Source organism: Megalops cyprinoides, chromosome 4 (genome assembly GCF_013368585.1).
Source record: "Megalops cyprinoides isolate fMegCyp1 chromosome 4, fMegCyp1.pri, whole genome shotgun sequence".
NCBI lineage: Eukaryota > Metazoa > Chordata > Actinopteri > Elopiformes > Megalopidae > Megalops > Megalops cyprinoides.
In genome coordinates this window covers 29,891,645-29,911,337 of record NC_050586.1, presented here as the reverse complement: position 1 = coordinate 29,911,337, position 19,693 = coordinate 29,891,645, and the positions used below count along the sequence as shown (strand labels likewise).

At 43.9% G+C, this 19,693-nt stretch overlaps 1 protein-coding gene across 2 annotated transcripts in view; it reads left to right on the top strand.

Annotated features, from left to right (window-relative positions):
• LOC118776905 (probable phospholipid-transporting ATPase IM) overlaps nucleotides 1-19,693 on the top strand; it is a 31,845-nt gene that overhangs the window by 8,400 nt on the left and 3,752 nt on the right. For both annotated transcript variants that reach the window (XM_036527540.1, XM_036527542.1), the window contains exons 2-27: nucleotides 1,234-1,307; nucleotides 2,684-2,742; nucleotides 4,804-4,917; nucleotides 5,141-5,239; nucleotides 6,388-6,449; nucleotides 7,628-7,700; nucleotides 8,010-8,080; nucleotides 8,332-8,414; nucleotides 9,086-9,244; nucleotides 9,713-9,801; nucleotides 9,940-10,133; nucleotides 11,065-11,273; nucleotides 11,497-11,540; nucleotides 11,771-11,936; nucleotides 13,209-13,397; nucleotides 13,579-13,694; nucleotides 14,070-14,234; nucleotides 14,564-14,675; nucleotides 14,907-15,012; nucleotides 15,352-15,493; nucleotides 15,870-16,053; nucleotides 16,903-17,126; nucleotides 17,577-17,660; nucleotides 17,932-18,177; nucleotides 18,835-18,973; nucleotides 19,494-19,624. In XM_036527540.1, coding sequence (XP_036383433.1) covers nucleotides 1,253-1,307; nucleotides 2,684-2,742; nucleotides 4,804-4,917; nucleotides 5,141-5,239; nucleotides 6,388-6,449; nucleotides 7,628-7,700; nucleotides 8,010-8,080; nucleotides 8,332-8,414; nucleotides 9,086-9,244; nucleotides 9,713-9,801; nucleotides 9,940-10,133; nucleotides 11,065-11,273; nucleotides 11,497-11,540; nucleotides 11,771-11,936; nucleotides 13,209-13,397; nucleotides 13,579-13,694; nucleotides 14,070-14,234; nucleotides 14,564-14,675; nucleotides 14,907-15,012; nucleotides 15,352-15,493; nucleotides 15,870-16,053; nucleotides 16,903-17,126; nucleotides 17,577-17,660; nucleotides 17,932-18,177; nucleotides 18,835-18,973; nucleotides 19,494-19,624 — 3,315 coding nt within the window. In that variant the 5' untranslated portion in view covers nucleotides 1,234-1,252. The remainder of the gene's footprint in view (nucleotides 1-1,233; nucleotides 1,308-2,683; nucleotides 2,743-4,803; nucleotides 4,918-5,140; nucleotides 5,240-6,387; nucleotides 6,450-7,627; nucleotides 7,701-8,009; nucleotides 8,081-8,331; nucleotides 8,415-9,085; nucleotides 9,245-9,712; nucleotides 9,802-9,939; nucleotides 10,134-11,064; nucleotides 11,274-11,496; nucleotides 11,541-11,770; nucleotides 11,937-13,208; nucleotides 13,398-13,578; nucleotides 13,695-14,069; nucleotides 14,235-14,563; nucleotides 14,676-14,906; nucleotides 15,013-15,351; nucleotides 15,494-15,869; nucleotides 16,054-16,902; nucleotides 17,127-17,576; nucleotides 17,661-17,931; nucleotides 18,178-18,834; nucleotides 18,974-19,493; nucleotides 19,625-19,693) is intronic.

Sequence of the window (19,693 nt, the reverse complement as noted above, 5' to 3'; positions counted from 1 at the left end):
TTCCTGTTCCTACATAACAACAATGTAAAGCCTTCATAGTACTGCATAGTACCTTCGTAAGCATTAAACAAACTTTCATAAGCACTTCAGCCATCTGTCATAACGTTCTGATGTGGTGTGCCATAGACATGACTGAACTGTATTCTTCTTACCTGTTCTGTTAGGGTCATATTCTGAGTCAATGCTGTATCTACTGTCTAGTTCCCTTTTGAAAGTAGTACTAATCTGAGATGAGAATTATAGGTAATCCATTATGTGTGTCTTTGGCATCAAGTCACATAAATAAACATTAATTAAAATGTTAATAAATTAAAAATAAAAATTAACATTTTGTTTTTCAATATACATTTCAAAACCAGTTCATGTTCCATAGGAGTAGCCGCTGGTTGTATTACATGCACAATCAAAGCATGTGGTTTGCAAGTTTCCATTTCAGAGGCCTTTAGTACTCACAGTGACTCATACAGCTGTTACTCACAGTGCAAAGGTCAGGATTCTCTCCATTTATGGGATTGTACATACTTTAAATGAGTAAAATTTCCCACCTAAAAGAACAATAGCTCTTACACAATGTATCTGAATTTGTAATGGCTATCTCTGTTTATCTGTCCAGGTGTGCCAAAGGGAGAGATAAAAACAGACAGACAGACTTAATGTAAGACAGAGGAAGGGTGAAGTGACTGGATGGGTTGGAATAGGTGGAGATAGGCTGCTCCTAATTTTCAGATGTTTTGGAAAATTGTGTGAAAGACTGAATGGTTTCACTGGAAGTGTTTACAGACAGCATCCCTCAGCATTCCCTGAATAATCTAGTGCCCGCGCAAACGTCAGACACACACCAAGTCTCCCGTGCCAGGTCACATGACTTGATGGCGCTTTGTCATTTAGGAGCCCCTGGGGTGTGTCTGTTTCCTGCCTCCTCCACCCCTACCCCCACCCCCCAAACCACTATGGACCAATCCTCAAAAGCCCCAATGATCCGGTGAAAGCAGTTCATGGTGGAAACAGTTTCAAAGAACAGCCTGCCCACTGCCAGATCTAGAGACACCAGCATAAGAGTTTGATAGATGCTCCAGGAGTCCAAATATGAGACCCGATGTTAGCGCCCTGTAACGCCTGAAGTGGAGCATAATGAGAATGTCTCTGTCACTTATTTTTGATTCAAATGTATTAAGTGTAGGGAAGGAATCTGACTGGTGACTGAAGCTGTTTCCTCTTCTGTTTTCCCCCCAGGTGAGCCATGGTGTGAAGAATGGGCTCAACGATGTCGTTCTTTGGGTTGAGCTGTGCAAAAAAGAAAGAGAGAGGTACACTCCACACTGAGACTGCCTGACCACCAAGGCAAAGCAGTGCTGCCCTATTTAGCCCCAGCCTCTTGGTCTGGTCATTTTCTCTTTTATCTCTCTGTCCTATCTGTTAATTTCCTCTTTACCCAGCCATGTCCCTGTCATAAATCTCCTAAAACCCTAAAACCCTAACCGTAACTCCAACCCTAAAACCCTAATCCTAACCGTGAAACCTTAACCCTAAATCCCTAACCTTAAAACCCTAACCCTAAACCCGAAACCTAAAACTTTAACCCTAACCCTAAAACCCTAACCCTAAAACCTGAAACCTAAAACTTTAACCCTAACCCTAAAGCCCTAACCCTAAAACCCTAAAACCCTAGCCCTAACCCTAACTCTAAAACCCTAACCCTAAAACCTTAACCCTAAAGCCCTAACCCTAACTCTAAATCCCAACCCTAACCATAAAACCCTAACCCTAACCCTAAAACCCTAACCATAAAGTCATAACCCTAACCCTGAAGCCCTAACCCTAACCCTAAAGCCCTAACCCTAACCGTAAAACCCTATATACACACGTTTATATTGAACACCTAAATAAATAAATAAATAAATACATATAGCATAGGGGGAGCTTCCTGTCCACTGTCCCTCATTCTGTGGCACTTGAACATGTACCTTGCTGTCAAAGGTGCCATGTTTCCCTCACCCAGAAGAATTTTTAACTCACTCTCATTTCTTCAATGTGGGGAGGGATAATTCAAAATAATACCACAGTATTTTTCCTCATTATTTGGAATTTATTGCATAATAGGAGCCCCTTTCCCTCTCTCAAAGTTCTCTTTCTGCTCCTTTTCTCTGTCTTTATCTGTTCTCTCCCTGTCTGTGTCCTCTGTCTTTCTGTCTCTGTTCTTTCCCTGTGTCCTCTCTTTTTCTATGCATGTTTTCCCTTTCCATTTGTGTTCTCTCACTGCTGCTATTCCTTGTTTCTGTTCTGCCTCTTTATCTCAGTCTCTCTTTTCTGCCTCCCTATGTTCTCTCCTGTTGCAGAGAGGTCTCTCTTTCAGCACCAGCTCTGGTTCTCAGTCTAGCTCTATAACAGGAAACCCTAAAAGCACAGAACATACTGGAATAGGCCGTGTGTGAGACATGGGCAATCAGTCTCCCTCTCTTTCTCTCGAGAGTCACACACTAGTGCAAACATTCCTTCCCACTGTCTGTGTGGCTATGTGTGTGTGTATATGTTTTCTGTAATCTCACAGTTTTACGCTTAAAAGCACATGAAACCAGATTTACATTTCAGATTACAGTTATTGTTGCGTATGCTCTATTCATGTCCACGTAACTCGTATGATGAAGGAAGGAACTTTTTCTTATAGTTCTGTGTTGTTTTCTAGAGGAAGAGAGGTGGCTCAGAGCAAATGACAGAGAGTTCAACTTGTCCTTTAAATATGCGGTGAGTGAATGATGTGTGACTTTTAATATGTGACATATTTCCACCTGCTTGTGTGTCTGTTACATGAGCAGAAAATAAAATGCTGATTTGTTTACACCAAAGCAGACAGGCGTTTGGAGGATTATATGAATGATGCTGTGTACTCATAGTCCACAGAGATGCTAGCTCTGACGACGTTCCCCACCTTTTTGTGGTTGACAAATGTCTCCTTGTGTGAGAATATTTGCTCTGTCGGCCTAAATCTGAGTCAGTGTTTACTCTCGTGGGACTACAGTGCTGAGCTCTCTCTCAGTACTTACGGCAGCCTGTTGGCAGTGTGCCAGCGAGATGTGTCACTGGTGAGCTAGTGTGGTTTAAAACTTGTGATCATCTCTCTGTCTTGCTACTCAGGCAACTGACAAAAATGAACAAGTGGCTGCACAGACACTATAATAACCACAGAGAGATGGTTCCAAAACAGCCAGTGAGCCTTTCTGGGTCAACGATGCTATTGTGTCAGGCACTGCGATCGGTGTCAGCATCAGGAAGCGGTAGTGGTTACCACGGTGATATATATAACAGCATCCTTACTTCAAAGTGGGGTCCCTTGCAAGCTGTCGCCTAGAGATTTTTCTGATTTTTTTTGGTTCAAAAGTAGTAGATCAGAACAAACGCACCATGAAATGCAGAAGCATTTTTTCTTTTTAAGGTAGAAACAACACGCTGACTGAAGCAGTCAAAGGTCATCTGCACTCTCACAGTACGGTGGGAGCAAGAAACATCTATTCAAGCCGCTACTAGCAAAACAGTTGATTTATTTGGTTAAAACTCCATAGAGGTCATTTCCACCTGACACGGTATGTGTTGTTCAATCAATAAATCCCTTTAGAGGTGATTGAATATTACTTTGAGTGTGTATTTACAAGAGCAAGAACTATCACTGAGGGAAATCAGAAGGTCTTGCAATCACGAACAAAAGCTGTGGTTATGTCTGATTGTTGGGCTGATGAGGTCACTTCCTGCACTAAAGGAGGGTGTGTGCACTCAAGTAGATATAGTCTTAGTCTGAAAGTCAACATGCATGGGCTAGTTAATAGACTTCCTTTGTTTTTGTATTGCCGTGACCGTGCATCTGTTACTGGTTTAGCAGAGTGTCAATATTTGAATAAGCCAATAAATGGATTGTAAATATTCCTATATCTATGTCTAGATACAGTTATATCTATATGTATTCAAAGAGAGGCAGTATTGCACGTAATTACACAGAATAGATAACAGATCCCTTTTGCTTTGTCGTGATGCTCCGTATAAACACGGTGTCAGTTCATGTGTTAAAATCTGATATGAATACATAGATACAAACCTTGGTAATATATAGATTATTAATTTTCTATAAGGGCTCGCACCCTTAAACAGACAGGTTCTGGACAACAACACAATTTAGAAGGCTAACTACATTTGCAGAATAAGCTTATTTTAGAGCATAAAAGCAATGCCTTCCCCTCATGTAATACCATCATGGTGGTGAGGTCATTGGTTTCATTTCTCTTTTCTTCTTAAGGGCAGTGTCCTAAATGTGACCTTAACTCAGTTTACCGTAGTTCAGTCAGCAGAACAGATAAAACCAAACTGAATGGCAAATTAGGTGGCTTACAAGGTTTGAGATGTGTTTTTACAAAGGTGTTTACAGAGTTTTCACGTTGTCCTTCATGTGGGATTAAAAATAGTCTTATTCTTCTTGCTTATGTGCAATGTGAAGCCAAGGTCCAAGCAACAGTGAAGATCTATACACGGTTGCTGTTAAATGATGTTTGATTCAGATAAAAGTATGTATTTTGTAAACGATTGCGGAATGTACATTTAATAAATGGTTGCTCATGTTTTTAGTAGTCACAGAAAAACAGGTTAACACCATAAAAAGACTGTGCCAAGGATAAATTTCATGAATTTCACAGTAATGTTTAGAATATAGAAATATATAAGAACAGTACTTGGTCAGAACAAAAAAACTTCCTTATTTTAATTTTATTTTTTTAATATTTGGATTTATTTACATGATGCTATCTTCTTTTTCTGCCCCAGACTAATGCCATTAAAACTTCCAAGTACAACCTGTTCACCTTTCTGCCGCTCAACCTCTTTGAGCAGTTCCAAAGGATAGCCAACGCCTACTTCCTGTTCCTGCTCGTCCTCCAGGTGACTGTCCATCCCAATGGCCCCACCACACACCTTTTGTGTCCTTTCATAGTGATAGGATAGTGAGGTTTTATGAAGCTCATAATAGGTGGAACTACCATATGCTGATAGTCATTGTGTGACCCAATTGAAAGTTGTGGCTCCCCATTAAAAAAACACTGATTCGTTTGTCAGAGGGTTCATCCAATTTCAGTCATCTCATCTCATCTCTCATCTTTTTCAGCTGATTCCTGAGATCTCATCCCTCTCCTGGTTCACCACCGTGGTGCCCCTGGTTTTGGTACTCTCGGTGACAGCGGCCAAAGATGCCACTGACGATATTGTGAGTTCATAATGCTTAGAGCATGTTTTACCCCCTGCCATCACCTTATCATTCAACATCAGAGTGCCTTTGTTTTTGGTTTTACACATCGCTGCACAATGCTGGATTGGTTTTGCCCCCCCCCCCCCCCCCCCCATGTTTCCCCTCAGATAATCAAGTTCTTGTATTCAGAGAATTTGCTGTTCTTTTTCAGCTGGGGAATTGGAGAAACAATCACATGATTAATGCAATCTGTTTTAACAGTGTCTTAACTTCTTGTCGCGTAATATAAATTGCCTTGGATTTTATTTTTCAACTTGCAGTGGAAAATATCAGTGACACACAAACCGCCTCTTTCAATGGCTACTTATGCTTATCTTTCCTTAGCGATAAAGTTTCATTTTTCCACATCTGAATTTTTAAGTCATCTTCCTGACCTTTTCCTCTCTCATGGCAGCTTTTGTTTTAACTCTCCTGCTAGGTTGTGGAACTTTCATATTTTGTGGCATATCCCAATATGTATCTCTAAGCTATTAAACAATGTTTCCAGCATATTTTGGAAGTAGACAACTGAACAGTCAGCATTGAAAAAAGCGCACACTACTGTGAGTTTCAAATGGCATTCTTCCAGTAGCCAAACAAGTGTGGAAAATATTACATGGTTTGCTGGATATTGTCCAAGACAAGAGCAGTGCATGGTAAAAGGTAAAGTGTCTACAACAGAGCAAGGTTTTGGCGTGACAAGACCCAGGTCTTGGATCCAGACCAAAGCCAAACGCTATGGTGCCCCAGCACAAATAAACTTCTGCCACTGTGATGTAATGGAAAGGAGAGAGCCATAAGAGGTTTGTATTTTATGATTATTGTCCATGGCTACATAAGAAGCTGGAACTCAAATGCCTGACTGGTGGTCAGAGTAGGATTGTAGCTTCCACAAATATAATCTTCCATTTTTTGTATAAGAAAAGACATTAGGCCTGACTGGTGCAGTTATTTTGGGTTGTTGTCTCAGAGATGGAACTAAATTCCTCCCAATTCCTCCCCCTCTCGACTTAAAATTAGGTGCATCAAAATGTTTACTTAATTCAGTTCTCTTAACCCTAAACTCTTATCTGGTTGTATGCACATATGAATCATCATACTTCTGTTCTCTGGTTTCATCCTTTCAGAACCGGCACAGAAGCGACAGGCGTGTCAACAATCGAAAAGTTGAAGTCCTCATCAACAGAGAGTGAGTTGCTTTCGCTTCTGCCTTTAAATCCTGGTTGCTAAGTGATCAGGTTCACCTTGCATTCAAGACTGTACATACCTATTATACAGTTTAGTAGCCACTCTCCATAAGTCGGAACCTACAAAGGTGAAAGAAAGCAATCAGTCGAGAAACTGTCTCAGACTGCAGTATTTTTCAACATTCTTTTTTCCAGCATACAGTACATAAAGTCAAAACATTGCACACGCTCACAGCCAGAAGTAACTCTGAACTTCACTTCCCATGAACACTTCTGGAAAAGCTGCACAACCTGTGGGTTGCTGAGCTCATCCCAGTGTTCACAACAGAAATCACACACAGGGTCTTCTGTTACTGTGACACTGAGATACAGATTCTTCTTGCCTCCAGCCCACCAATCTAGCCTCAGAATCTAGTCCAAAACCTTATGTGAGAAACAGTAGCTACTGATCCAGGATCAGTGATTTGTGGCTGAATCTAGGTACACCCTGGCTCAGCTTTTGCACACATACTTGGTAGGGTGGGCCATTAGCAGTGTTTCCTGAAGTACAGGACACAGCTGCAGGACTCAGGAGTTTGTTTACTTCCTGTTTCTTTGACTCATGTCCAGATGTTACATTCCAGCTCAACAGACCTTATGTGCAATAATGCAAAGTCATTAGTCATTCAGCGACCCCATCCGGGCGAGTCAAAACACCCTGTGTTATGCGGAATTTGTGCAAACGTGTCAGGAATTTTTAAATGATGCTCCTTCCATTTCTGAATGTCAGGGAGTGATAGCACATACAAACAACAGGGCATTTATGTTTTCTGCCTCTCAAAGTGCAATTTTGTTTATGCACAATGGAGAAATACAACACCAGCTAAAGTGAATAAGGAGACCACTGCTTCAAATCAATCTTTGATTTGAGGTTTAGCGTAGAGTCAGGCAGAGTAACAGGAGAATGAGAGGAAGAAGTCTCCCTCTAGAGGTTTCATGGTGTAATCACATGATGTAGCTGCATGTTTAACTTCCTTCTCAAAATCCCTCACAAAGCAATATTCACAGAAAGGGAAACAAGCCATATGGCTTTATTTCTGTGGAGATAATATTCAGCGGCTCGTTCAGCTATGGCCATTTCTTGAGTTGTTTGAAATGTGGCTGATTTTTTGAATGAAACCATGTATTTCTCTCCTGACAGACTAAGGAGTGAAAAATGGATGGATGTTCAAGTAGGCGACATCATCAAGTTAGAAAACAATCAGTTTGTCACGGTGAGAGTCCACACGTTGAATTCAAGGAGTCAACACAGTATGCCTGCTTTAGCTGCTAAATAAAAAGATCATAAAGTCACGAGATATGGCATGGCAAAGGAACAATGTTAAGAACATTATCAGTTGTTTTTTTCCCAGATGTATGCCAAATCTTGCATTTTTCCCTTCACATTAAGGCTTAACTTTTTCTATTGTCAGATTTAAGTGGCACTGTCTGGGTAAAAATACATTTAAAAACACACATGGGAATTTTTTGGCTTTGCCCATGCTGATCTGCGTCACATTGCGCTGCTGCCTCTCTCATTTCAGGCAGATCTGCTACTGCTCTCCAGCAGCGAGCCCCTCAACCTGGTGTACATTGAGACTGCTGAACTGGATGGGTCAGTCTTTTTGAGTGTGTGTGTGTGTGTGCATGTACATACGTGTGTGTTTGTGTGCTGCCTGCTTGCATGTGTATATACGTGCATCTGTGTGTGTATATCTGTCCTGTAATAATTAATCCATCCTTTTGCCATAAAAATCCCATCACAATGTGCCATTCTCACTGCGTAAGGAGACATTTCAAAGTTCTGTGCATCAAGTCACAGTGACAGTGAAGCCTCAACAGTGTGTGTCTGTGCCCCCCCCGCAGAGAAACCAACCTGAAGGTGAAGCAGGCGCTGACAGTGACCGGAGATATGGGTGACTGCATCGAGACACTGGCTGCCTTCGATGGTGAGTTGCCATGGAAACCAATGATCGCCGTCCACTGGCCTTATGCCCTTTATTGGAGGGTAATAAATGAATATGTGTATTTTGGGCATATAGAGTGATAGAAATGGTGGCTTTTTAAGAGCTGTGAAGGAAAGAGAAAAATATGTTTTTAGGTAAATTTTTACATAAATAGCCATAAAAGCAATATCAAAGTCAGAATTATACATTTACATGTGTACAGTACCAGGACACAAATGGTTAAGATAATGGGAAACATGCATTCAAAGACATTGTGATCTAAAGACTTGTGCTTGTTTCATAGATAAATATAAACAGTGAAATTGGTGCCTATGTATGAATTTCTTTCCAAAAGAATATTTTAATCAAAAAATATATATTTTTGGCTATTTTGAAGAATCTAAAATCTATCAGAATTTTTTCATTTGTTTAACACTTTTTTGGTGACTGCATAATTCCATTTGTATTATTTCACAGTTTGGTTGTCTTTACTATTATTCTAAAATGTTGAAAATAGTAAAAATGAAGACAGAAAGACATGTCCAAACCTTTCACTGGTACTGTATATGAATGCTTAAGTATTCTGCTGGTAGCTCAAACAGTGACTGGCCCACTGCTGGTGCCTTGTCCCTTTCTCTTCTCTGAATCAGTCTCTCATGTTCCTCTTCCTCCAGGTGAGGTGCAGTGTGAGCCGCCGAACAACCGCCTGGACAAGTTCACGGGGACGCTGACCTTCCAGGGGCAGAAATACTCCCTGGACAACGAGAAGATCCTGCTGCGAGGCTGCACGCTCAGGAACACCGAGTGGTGCTTCGGCCTCGTCATCTTCGGAGGTGAGGACTGCACAGTGGCTCCCCCTGCTGGGCAGCTGCGGGACGGACCACGCAGAACTGGAAGTCTTTTTCACAGTGGCGCTTCTCCGCACTCCTCCAGGGCTGCAAACTGCAGCACCACTGAGGCTCTCAGAGCTGGGGAGGGAAGCTAAAATAGCCCAGTCAAGACTGCTATTAGATGAATCGTGAAGTTAAGAACATGTCTGGAAGAGCAGCCTGTGTAAGAAGGGGGCCTTGAGGAAAAGGCGATCATGTCCTGTGTTTCAGGACAAGACGTTTTCCTAATGTTTCAGCCAGTGAGCTTATGTTATCACATTGCACAGTATGAAGGTGAACGTTTGTGATATATACAGCATATGACAGACTTTCTCTGTTGGTTATGAGACATACACATTTAGTGTTGAGCCAAAATCTACAAATATGGGAGTAAATGTCTTCTTTCACATTGTTAATCTTTATCATTTGCAGGCCCAGAGACTAAGCTCATGCAGAACTGTGGAAGGACCACGTTCAAGCGCACCAGCATTGACCGCCTGATGAATGTGCTGGTGCTCTGTGTGAGTGTCGGAAGGTGAAAAGCCAGGCCCCTCGCACACTGAAATGGATTCATTTATTGACATTCATTGACCTGATCCTACCTTATTTTTCCATTTTGAGCCAATCAAAGCGAATTTTCTTTTTTTCTGTGGTGGTAGATCTTTGGCTTCCTGGCTGTCATGTGCGCAATCCTTGCCATTGGGAACAGCATCTGGGAGCAGCGGGAGGGGGCAAAGTTCACCGCCTTCCTGCCCAGGCAGGACGGAGTGGATGCCGCATTCTCCGCCTTCCTCACCTTCTGGTCCTACGTCATCATCCTCAACACCGTGGTGCCCATATCCCTTTATGTCAGGTGAGAACTTCCTGTGGGAGCCAGCAGGGGGCAGCAGAGTGGAGCTGTGTTTGAGAAGATGGGTTTGTCAGTCTCATTAGGCTTCAGGCTCCAGTTTCAAATGTTGAGTGGGACACTGCTGTGGTGTCCTTCAGAAAGGCTACAGAAAGGTACAATTTGGTGACAAGAATAGGCCATTCAGCACGAGGCAAGATGTTTAACACAAACTGTCTAAAAATATCTAGTTTTGTGAATGGATAACTTGCTACTTATTTACTTGCATTATTGCCATGAGTGATGGATATTGTGTATGTTACTGACATTGTGATATATGGATGTTTGTACTTAATGACTTCCCATAGTTTCTAGGCTTTCTTAGTTTCAGATTAGCACAAGTGAACTTGTGGTGATGCTTGAATGGTACTGTGCATTCACCTGCTGGTCTGGGAGTGCTGTTAACCTGGTCTGTCACTGTTGCTCCCGGAGGGATACACTTCTGTTCTCCTCTGCTGGAAGTCACTCTGGATAAGAGCATCTGCTAAATGAATGTAATGAAATGTGCAATAATTGCAAACCCTCTAAATCTCTTTGAATGAGAGAGTCTGTTAAGGGAATGGAACGTAATATATAGCCTTGTCATTGTCTAGAGTGTCTAGCATTGTTTCAAGACTGGTTTTGAACACAAAGTGAAGGGTTTCTGCTTGCACCATGAATACTAATAATATCAGAATACATAATCACTCATTGCACCTCCATAATTCTCCACGCGTGTGTCAGTTTTCAGCCGGTAAAAGTTAGCCATCATGTAAAGCTGTGCATGCTGTAGACAGTAAGGGAGGTAAATAATGTACATTGATGAGCCAGAAGCAGAGAGCCTGCATGTCAGGCAGGAAAAGTAACGTAGGAAATCTTTCTGTCTGTCTGGGTGGCTGTTATTCGGCCTGCGAGGCAGTGTGGAGATCATACGCCTGGGGAACAGCTTCTACATTGACTGGGACAGGAAGATGTACTATGCTCGGAGTGACACACCCGCAGAGGCTCGGACCACCACCCTGAACGAGGAGCTGGGCCAGATCAAGTACATCTTCTCCGACAAGACAGGCACCCTCACCCAGAACATCATGACCTTCAACAAGTGTTCCATCAACGGGAAGTCTTATGGTAGGATGCAGCTTCCCGTACAGTCACAGACTCGCTTCACACTGTTCGGCTGGACTGATTTTAAATAAAATAAACTTTTTAATCTTAAATATTATCCATTCCTGCAGTGGGTAACTGCTGATGGTTTTACTTTGTTTTCTGCTTCTTTTGACATATATATCGGCCATGAGAGAAATTACAGACACAGCAACACACATGAAATTCTTTCCTCTTCGTTTTTCAGGCGATGTGTTTGACTATGCTGGACAGAGGCTGGAAATCACTGAGGTGAGCATGATATGCGTGCAAGTGTGTGTGTGTGTGTGTGTTAGATGTCAATAAATTTGCTTTGTATAAACATAATTATTTTGACGGATTCACATTTACTAATTCTGTACACTTAGCCTGCATGATTGAAATGAGTGCAATATCACTGAGGAGCTTGGACATGGTGTCTGCTTAATGGCGTAATATTAACCACGACGACTGTGCCAACCACAATCCTCATGATTTTGCAGAATACAGAGAGAGTCGACTTCTCCTTCAACCCACTGGCCGACCCCAAGTTCCACTTCCATGACCACAGCCTGGTGGAGGCGGTGAAGCTGGAGAACCCTGAGGTGCACGCTTTCTTCCGCCTGCTGGCCCTCTGCCACACCGTCATGGCGGAGGAGAAGAACGAGGGTGAGAGTCTGCTCTGTCACGCCCGTGGCGCCGATGCTTGCCCGGAATGAGCTGCCAGCTTCTCCTTCACGCCTACGTGGAACATGCTCGCCCCCCTCGTTTGCAGCTTGCAGCTTTATTTTCTCAGCCATGTGATGCTCGGACCCGCCCGTCGGCATGGGGATGCCAGGGCATCAGGTGGATGGTCAGGGAACAACAGGTGTTGCGCCACATTCGAGTCCTCTCTGTACTGGAGTGATCAGGTTTGGTTCAGTTTAGGAGGGAACCTGCTGCTTTGATGTTTTATGGCAGCTGGCAGCACTGAAGTCTTTGCTGGCACACCATTAAAGCATATTTATTGAGATTTGCTTCCCTGCGTTTTGAACTGGATTTGAAAGCACATTGGGACTTGACTTATTGAACAGGTAGCAGTGAGGTCTATTTCTCTCACAGTCTGTGTCTGTACGGGACACAGCTGTGGTTCTCATCATTGGTCATTGGGTTGTGCTTTTTCCTTTTCTGTCCTTGTTAAAAACGTGGCCACGGCTCTTAGAGGTCAGACAGTCTGGGAAACAGCCACCCAGCCTGACACAGATATGCTCTTTTCCCTAAGAAATTAATTATAGTAAATAACATGTGGAACCAGGGTGGAATTAAAAGGGATGCATGACCTTTGGTCGGTCTGCTGTGATTTGAATCTCTGTCCCTCAGTGTGTCTTTGCAGGGCACGTGTAGGTTTGTGCACATGCATGGGTGAGTGTGCAAGTGAATATGGTTGCATGTGTGTACACTTGTGTGCTGTTGCTCCTATGGGCAGTATCAAATTGTTCAAGCATATTTTTACAATTCATTTAGTCACAAAGCCCTATACAAATAGCATGGTAAGCAGATCTGCTGTGGTATAGGCTTGACCCTGCCAGCTGGTGACAGACAGCCCTCTATCAGTCAAGCCCAGCTGGCACATGTGTTGCCAGAATTTTATTCTGCATTGAAATGTACTTCCCCTTATTTACATCCTGTCAAGGAAAGGCCTCCTTCATGAGCCCCCATCAGCACTATTAAGCATCATTCCAAAACTTTAAATGGTAGTCTCAGTATGGTGCCTCTGCAGCTGTTATTCGTTTTAGACTACCTTAATGTCCGCTGTGTCACATGCTTCCAGCAAAGAGTCCCTAAGGTGGGCTCATGAGCCCGCTGACCTTGTTTAGGTAGGTGGGCAGGTACGGGGGGTTGTGACATGTGAGTGGAAGTGACATTATTGCCTCGCTTCCTTCCCCTGCTCCTATCTCCCAGGTGACTTGCTGTACCAGGCCCAGTCCCCAGACGAAGGTGCCCTTGTCACCGCTGCCCGGAACTTCGGCTTTGTGTTCCGATCCCGCACGCCGGAGACAGTGACCATCGTGGAAATGGGCGTGCAGAGGAGCTACGAGCTGCTGACCATCCTGGACTTCAACAATGTCCGCAAGAGGATGTCCGTCATCGGTAAACACCACTGAGGAAGGATAATTAAGGGTTGACTTTGCTGTTCAATGTTGTGTTTTTTTAGGCACTAGTACTACCAATCCACACACTTTGAACATTGAATAATCTGATATACAGTAAACAGTGTCGCTCACATGGTGTCTGTGGGCTCCCCCGGCTGATCTTGCTGTCTCTCCTGCAGTGCGCAGCCCAGAGGGGAAGCTGTGTCTGTACTGCAAGGGGGCAGATACCATCATATTTGAGAGACTGCACCAGTCCTGCAGCAAGCTTATGGAGGTTACCACAGAGCACCTCAGCGTGAGTGTCCAGCAGGGGGTGATGCAGGGCTGGAGAACAGCCAAACAAGGAGACAAGAAGAGTGTGTGTATGATTTTTGTATATGTGGGAATGAAAGAGTGGTTGTGGTGGTGAGGACTAAGATATTGTGTGTGATTATGTGTGATAACACACGGTTTGCATGTTTGGGTATTTGTGCCGTTGCTTATGTGTGAGTGTGTCTGAATGTGTGGGTGTATATGGTGTGTGTTTGATAATATTTGAGTGTGTGTATGTACGTATATGTGTGCATGTGAGTGTATGTTCATTTTTGGGTATATAGTGTGTGCGTGTGTGTGTGTATTCTCTCTCTCTGCTGGTTATGGTTGCCATCTCTACTCCCTCTTTGGTGTGCAGGAGTTTGCAGGGGATGGACTGCGGACACTGGCCCTGGCCTACAAAGAGCTAGACGAGGAATACTTTAAAAGATGGAAAGAGCGCCACCATGAGGCCAGTACCGCTCTGGACGACAGGGAAGAGAGGCTGGATGCGCTCTATGAGGAGATTGAGAGGGACCTGCTGGTATGTCTGCCTAAGCATTCTGCATGTATCTCTTGTCTGTGCCTGTACTTGTCTGTGTTTTTATTAATCTCTTTTTGTCTTTTGAATTACATTACATTATCCGTTACATTGGTTACAATATTAATGATGTTACCCATTCATACAGTTGCATATTTACAGAGGCAGTTCTGGGTTAAGTACTTTTCCCAAGGTTACAGCAGCAGTGGCCCAGTGGGGAATCAAACCAGCAACCTTTTGGTTACGAACCCTGCTCCTTACCACTATACTGCACTGTGGCCCCTGTGACTTTTCATGTTCTTGTTTGTGATTTGGTTTGTGTCTGTTTCCAGCTGCTGGGGGCCACAGCTATAGAGGATAAGCTGCAGGACGGGGTTCCCCAGACCATCGAGCAGCTCTCCAAGGCCGACATCAAGATCTGGGTGCTGACGGGAGACAAGCAGGGTGGGTTACCCAACTGCCAAAGCAGTGACCAGTCACTGCTGGAGAAATGTGTACACATTTTTGAAAAATAATCTGATCCAATAAGATTATATTAGTGTTCCCAAAATCAATATGGAAGAAAATCAGACTGAATAGTGAACACTCTATTTTCAAGAAAATGTATAAAGCCTAACTTGACTGTTCCTGGTAGCTGAAAGGATTGATCTTTGTTGCCTGGTCTTCCTTATGCAGAAACAGCGGAGAACATTGGATACTCGTGTAACATGCTGCGTGAAGAGATGAACGAGGTTTTCATTGTGGCGGCAAACTCAGCCGAGGAAGTGAGAGAGGAGTTACGGTGAGAGGAGTGGTGTGCTGTTAAATGATTGATATTTGAATGAAAGAGGGGCGCTGTGGTCACATCACAATGGTCAGGAAGGTCAAAGGTCTTGCCTGATTATACACCCACCTTTGTGACGCTGTAAGATCTGGGCTGTGTTCAGTTGTCATAACATTGTGGTTGCTGGGAAGTGGAGTCTGGAAGTATGGTGAAAACACTCCACAAGCTTTAACAATGGACTTCAACTACCATCAAGATAGTATTTTTCAGTGTCTGTCAGCTTCACTTTTTTCAAAGTGTTTCTTCTGGACATGAGTTCATCCTTCCCTTAAATAACAGTGTGTCTTTTTAATTCAGGAATGCTCGTATGAAAATGAAGCCAGAGTCCGGAGAAGAGCCAATCATTATCGCAAAGGGAATTCTGGGTAAAAAGTCAAAGGTCATTCCAGATGAAGCAGTGGACGGGGAATATGGTCTGGTCATCAATGGGCATAGCTTGGTAAGGGACAAGAATCTGTTAAATTTCTCATGGAGGGCTGAGATCAGGGTTCAAATATCAGATGGGACTCAACTATTGTTATAATTATAATCATGTGGTAATCTGCAAAGTTAATGTTGTACTGACTGCCTTTTATCTGATTCATCTCATATGCACACTTCCTTTCTCTGTTCTTGCACTCTCCTTCCTCTGCTCTGCTCTCCTGTCTTTCCGCTTTTCTATTCCTTCTATCACTAATTCTTACTCTCTATCTCTCCTCTCTCTCTCCATCTCTCGGCCGCCCTCTGCCCTTCTTTCCTCACTCCCTCTCCTCTCCTCCCTCACCTCTCCTTCTCTCCTCTTCCTCCTCACCCCCTCTCCCCACCCCCGCTTTCAGGCCTACGCCCTGGAGAAGAGCATGGAGCTCGAGCTGCTGCGGACGGCCTGCATGTGCAAGACGGTGATCTGCTGCCGGGTCACACCCTTGCAGAAGGCCCAGGTGGTGGAGCTGGTCAAGAAGTACAAGAAGGCTGTGACGCTGGCCATCGGAGACGGTGCCAACGACGTCAGCATGATCAAAGGTCCGTGCATTCACACTTTCAATTAATGGAACTGGCTGACCCCACGCAAAGCTGCTGGATAGGCACACATGTGTCACAAGCCTGCATGTCTTCATTCTCATAACATGTTCGTGTCAAACATTTCACCTCCAATCCCAGCATGGGAAAGTTCACATGAAATCAGGTTCAAAGTGAGTCGTTCTAAAGACATGAAATCCTGTAGTGGGCCAGCACTGGTTTGTAAGGTATTAGGTAATATGTTTTAAAAGCAGGTTTTAGTGGCCTCAGTGTCCTACCAGGAACACACCAGGATTAATGGGTTCCTTTGAGGAAGATGAAGTTATTGAATCAATATGTTCCAGTGCTGCTGATTAGATGCACAAGGTTGGCCAAATGACCTCTGTAATCATGTTTATAGCTGGTGTTGATGCTTATTCCTCTCCCGAGGAGCTGTGTCACACAGTGTTACACATTTACACCGAGATTTTACTGCTTCCTGTCAGAGCTTGTGCTGCGTGACATTTACCATTATACAACTGACACAAAATAAATGGATCTTTTTTCTTATCCCTTTAAAAAATGTCGATCCAGTCTTCCTGTGTCTTTGTCTGTTGTCACATGTGTTGTGAGTGTGATGGTTGATACTGGTACTTATTTTCTCTCTTTCTCCCTGTCTCTCTTCTATTTTCTCTCCCTCTTTCCACGTTTGTGTCACTGCTATAAAACAATGGCGGCTCTTCCCTCCACCTCACCGCCTGACTGCCCCCCACCCCCCCATCTCTCCCTCTCCCTTCCCCATGCTCTTCTCTTCTGTCCTTTTCTCTCACTCTCCTCTCCTACGTCATCCACTCCTCCCCCCACCCCCCGTAGCGGCTCACATCGGTGTTGGTATCAGCGGGCAGGAGGGTATGCAGGCGGTGCTGTCCAGTGACTTCTCCTTCGCCCAGTTCCGCTACCTGCAGCGCCTCCTGCTGGTGCACGGCCGCTGGTCCTACCTGCGCATGTGCAAGTTCCTGCGCTACTTCTTCTACAAGAACTTCACCTTCACCTTCGTCCACTTCTGGTACGCCTTTTTCTGCGGCTTCTCTGCACAGGTGAGAGAGAGTCGGTTATTCACCTGTAAAGACCCTTGGACAAATCTTCCTGTAAAGATGCTGGTTTTATAGATCTTTATTTTAAATTATATTATACAGTAATGGTACGTCATAACATGCGTGTTTGTCTAACTTAACTGTAGATGGCTAATGTTTCATTGTAGCGTGTGTTAGCTTCCCTTGACTATGTAATGTGAATTGTTTACTGGAGTCTAAACATTATTAATGTATGTTAAGTAGTTAATTGCAACTTGTGTGTTAGGTTTTCCTTTCCTTCCATGCAGTAAAAGGTTTATGTGTTGTAGTTTTTCTTCACTGTGAATGGTTCATTATACCCTTTGTTTGAGTTTTCTTGTGAGGGGAGTGGTTCATTGTAACCTGTGTGTTAGTGTTCCTTAATCATATGTGGTCAATTGTATTATGTAACCTGTGTGTTGGTCTACTGTGCAGACCGTGTATGACGAATGGTTCATCACATTGTACAACCTGGTGTACACTGCTCTCCCAGTGCTGGGCATGAGTCTGTTTGACCAAGTAAGCAAGAATGACATCATTTAACCTGACCTACAACTATCACATGTACATCTGAGTCTGTGTCTATGTGTATCTGCATGGGTGTGTATATGTGTCTGTTCTAGTGTGTGTGTGTGTGCCTGTGTGTGTATTCATATGTACTTATGTAGGCAGGTCTGTGTGTGTATGCATATATATAAGTATATAGGCATGTATGTTTGTGCTTATGTTTGTATGTAAGCATATTTGCATGTGTCTGTCACTATATACACGTGTCTCTGTCTCTCCTCAGGATGTGAATGACCGCTGGAGCTTCCAGTACCCCCAGCTCTACGCTCCCGGGCAGCTCAACATGTACTTCAGTAAGACGGCCTTTGTACGCTGCGCCCTGCACAGCGGCTACAGCTCGCTGGTGCTCTTCTTCATCCCCTACGCCGCCATGTATGACACGGTGCGTGACGACGGCAAGGACATCGCCGACTACCAGTCCTTCGCCCTGCTGGCACAGACCTGCCTGCTCATCGCCGTCTGCGTCCAGGTGCAGTCTGTCTGTCTGTCTATCTGTCGGTCTGTCTGCCTGCGTAGTCTGTCTGTCTGTCTGCATCCAGATGCAGTCTGTCTGTCTGTCTGCGCAGTCTGTCGGTCTGTCTGTCATGTCTACTTGTGTAGTCTGTGTGTCTGTTTGTCAGTCTGCCTGTGCAGTCTGTCTGTCTGTTTCATCCTTATAAACAAGCCCAAAGCTGTCTAAAACGCTAGTGAACAGAATCCATTGATTGACCTATCAAATTCATTTTGATATAGTCCTCTTAACAACAGAATGGCACAGATAACATTCAGTATGAGGGAGCATCTCACACGAAAGAAGCTAGTTAAATGATATTATGTAAATAATATAAATGATTTGCTCTTATAAGGATGACAACACTCTCAAATCTTGAGTCCCCCGAGTCCCCCAGTAACAATCAAAGATGAAACTTAATGGGCAAAACTATTTTACCTATTTGAGTGGATAATATTACTAGACTTAATTTACTAAGTAAGTAAATCAACAAATGATAAATAAGCATATAAATTATTCTTTCATAAATGAAGCTACATGAATGTCAACAAAACTGAACATGTCCAGTCTTGGCCAGGCTGAATCTTTGCGTTGCATTTCTGTGCCAGCGACTGATTGTCTGCGTCTGTCCTTCAGCTGGGGTTAGACATGTCCTACTGGACAGCAGTGAACCAGTTCTTTGTGTGGGGCAGTCTGGCCATGTACTTCGCTGTCACCTTCACCTTCTACAGCAATGGCATGTACCTCATCTTCACGGCCTCCTTCCCCTTCATTGGTGAGAGCCCCCTCTGTGTCACTCTCATATGTGTCTTAGTGACTTCTCCATGACAACTCAGTTTACTCACCTTCTCTGTGCCCTGGTGAAAAAAGGGTTGTAGGGTTAGTGAGTGAGTTATTTTGTTTTATTATTATGTTGTCTTGGTTTCTTCCCATTGATTCATTTCATTTGGGACTAATGGTATGGATCTGTAGTATCAAACCACATGAAAAAGGCTGTCTTACTTCAGTCTTTATTCAATTACAGTCAATACACCATCTTTGCTCCGTGTGAACTGCTGATGTGACCATATGTATTTGTTTGACTATGCGTGTCTATGCGGCTGTATGTCTCTATGTATGACTGTGTGTTTCTCTGTGTGTTTGTGTTTGACTGTGTGTGTCTATGTCTGTGTGTCTATATGTGTGACTATTTATTTCTATGCCTGTGTGTATGTGGGTGATTGTGTGCGTGCCCATGTCTGTGTTTGACTGGATGTTTGGGTATGTGTCTGCATGTGACTGCGTGTGCATACCAGGCACGGCCAGGAACTCCCTGACCCAGCCCAACGTCTGGCTGACCATCCTGCTGACCTCCATCCTGTGCGTGCTGCCCGTTGTGGCCTACCGCTTCCTGCTCATCCAGCTGTGGCCCACCATCAACGACAAGGTGGGCCATCTGTACCTCCCCACAAGCCTCCCACCCCCTTGTCCATATATCCGAACCTGACAGAGAGAG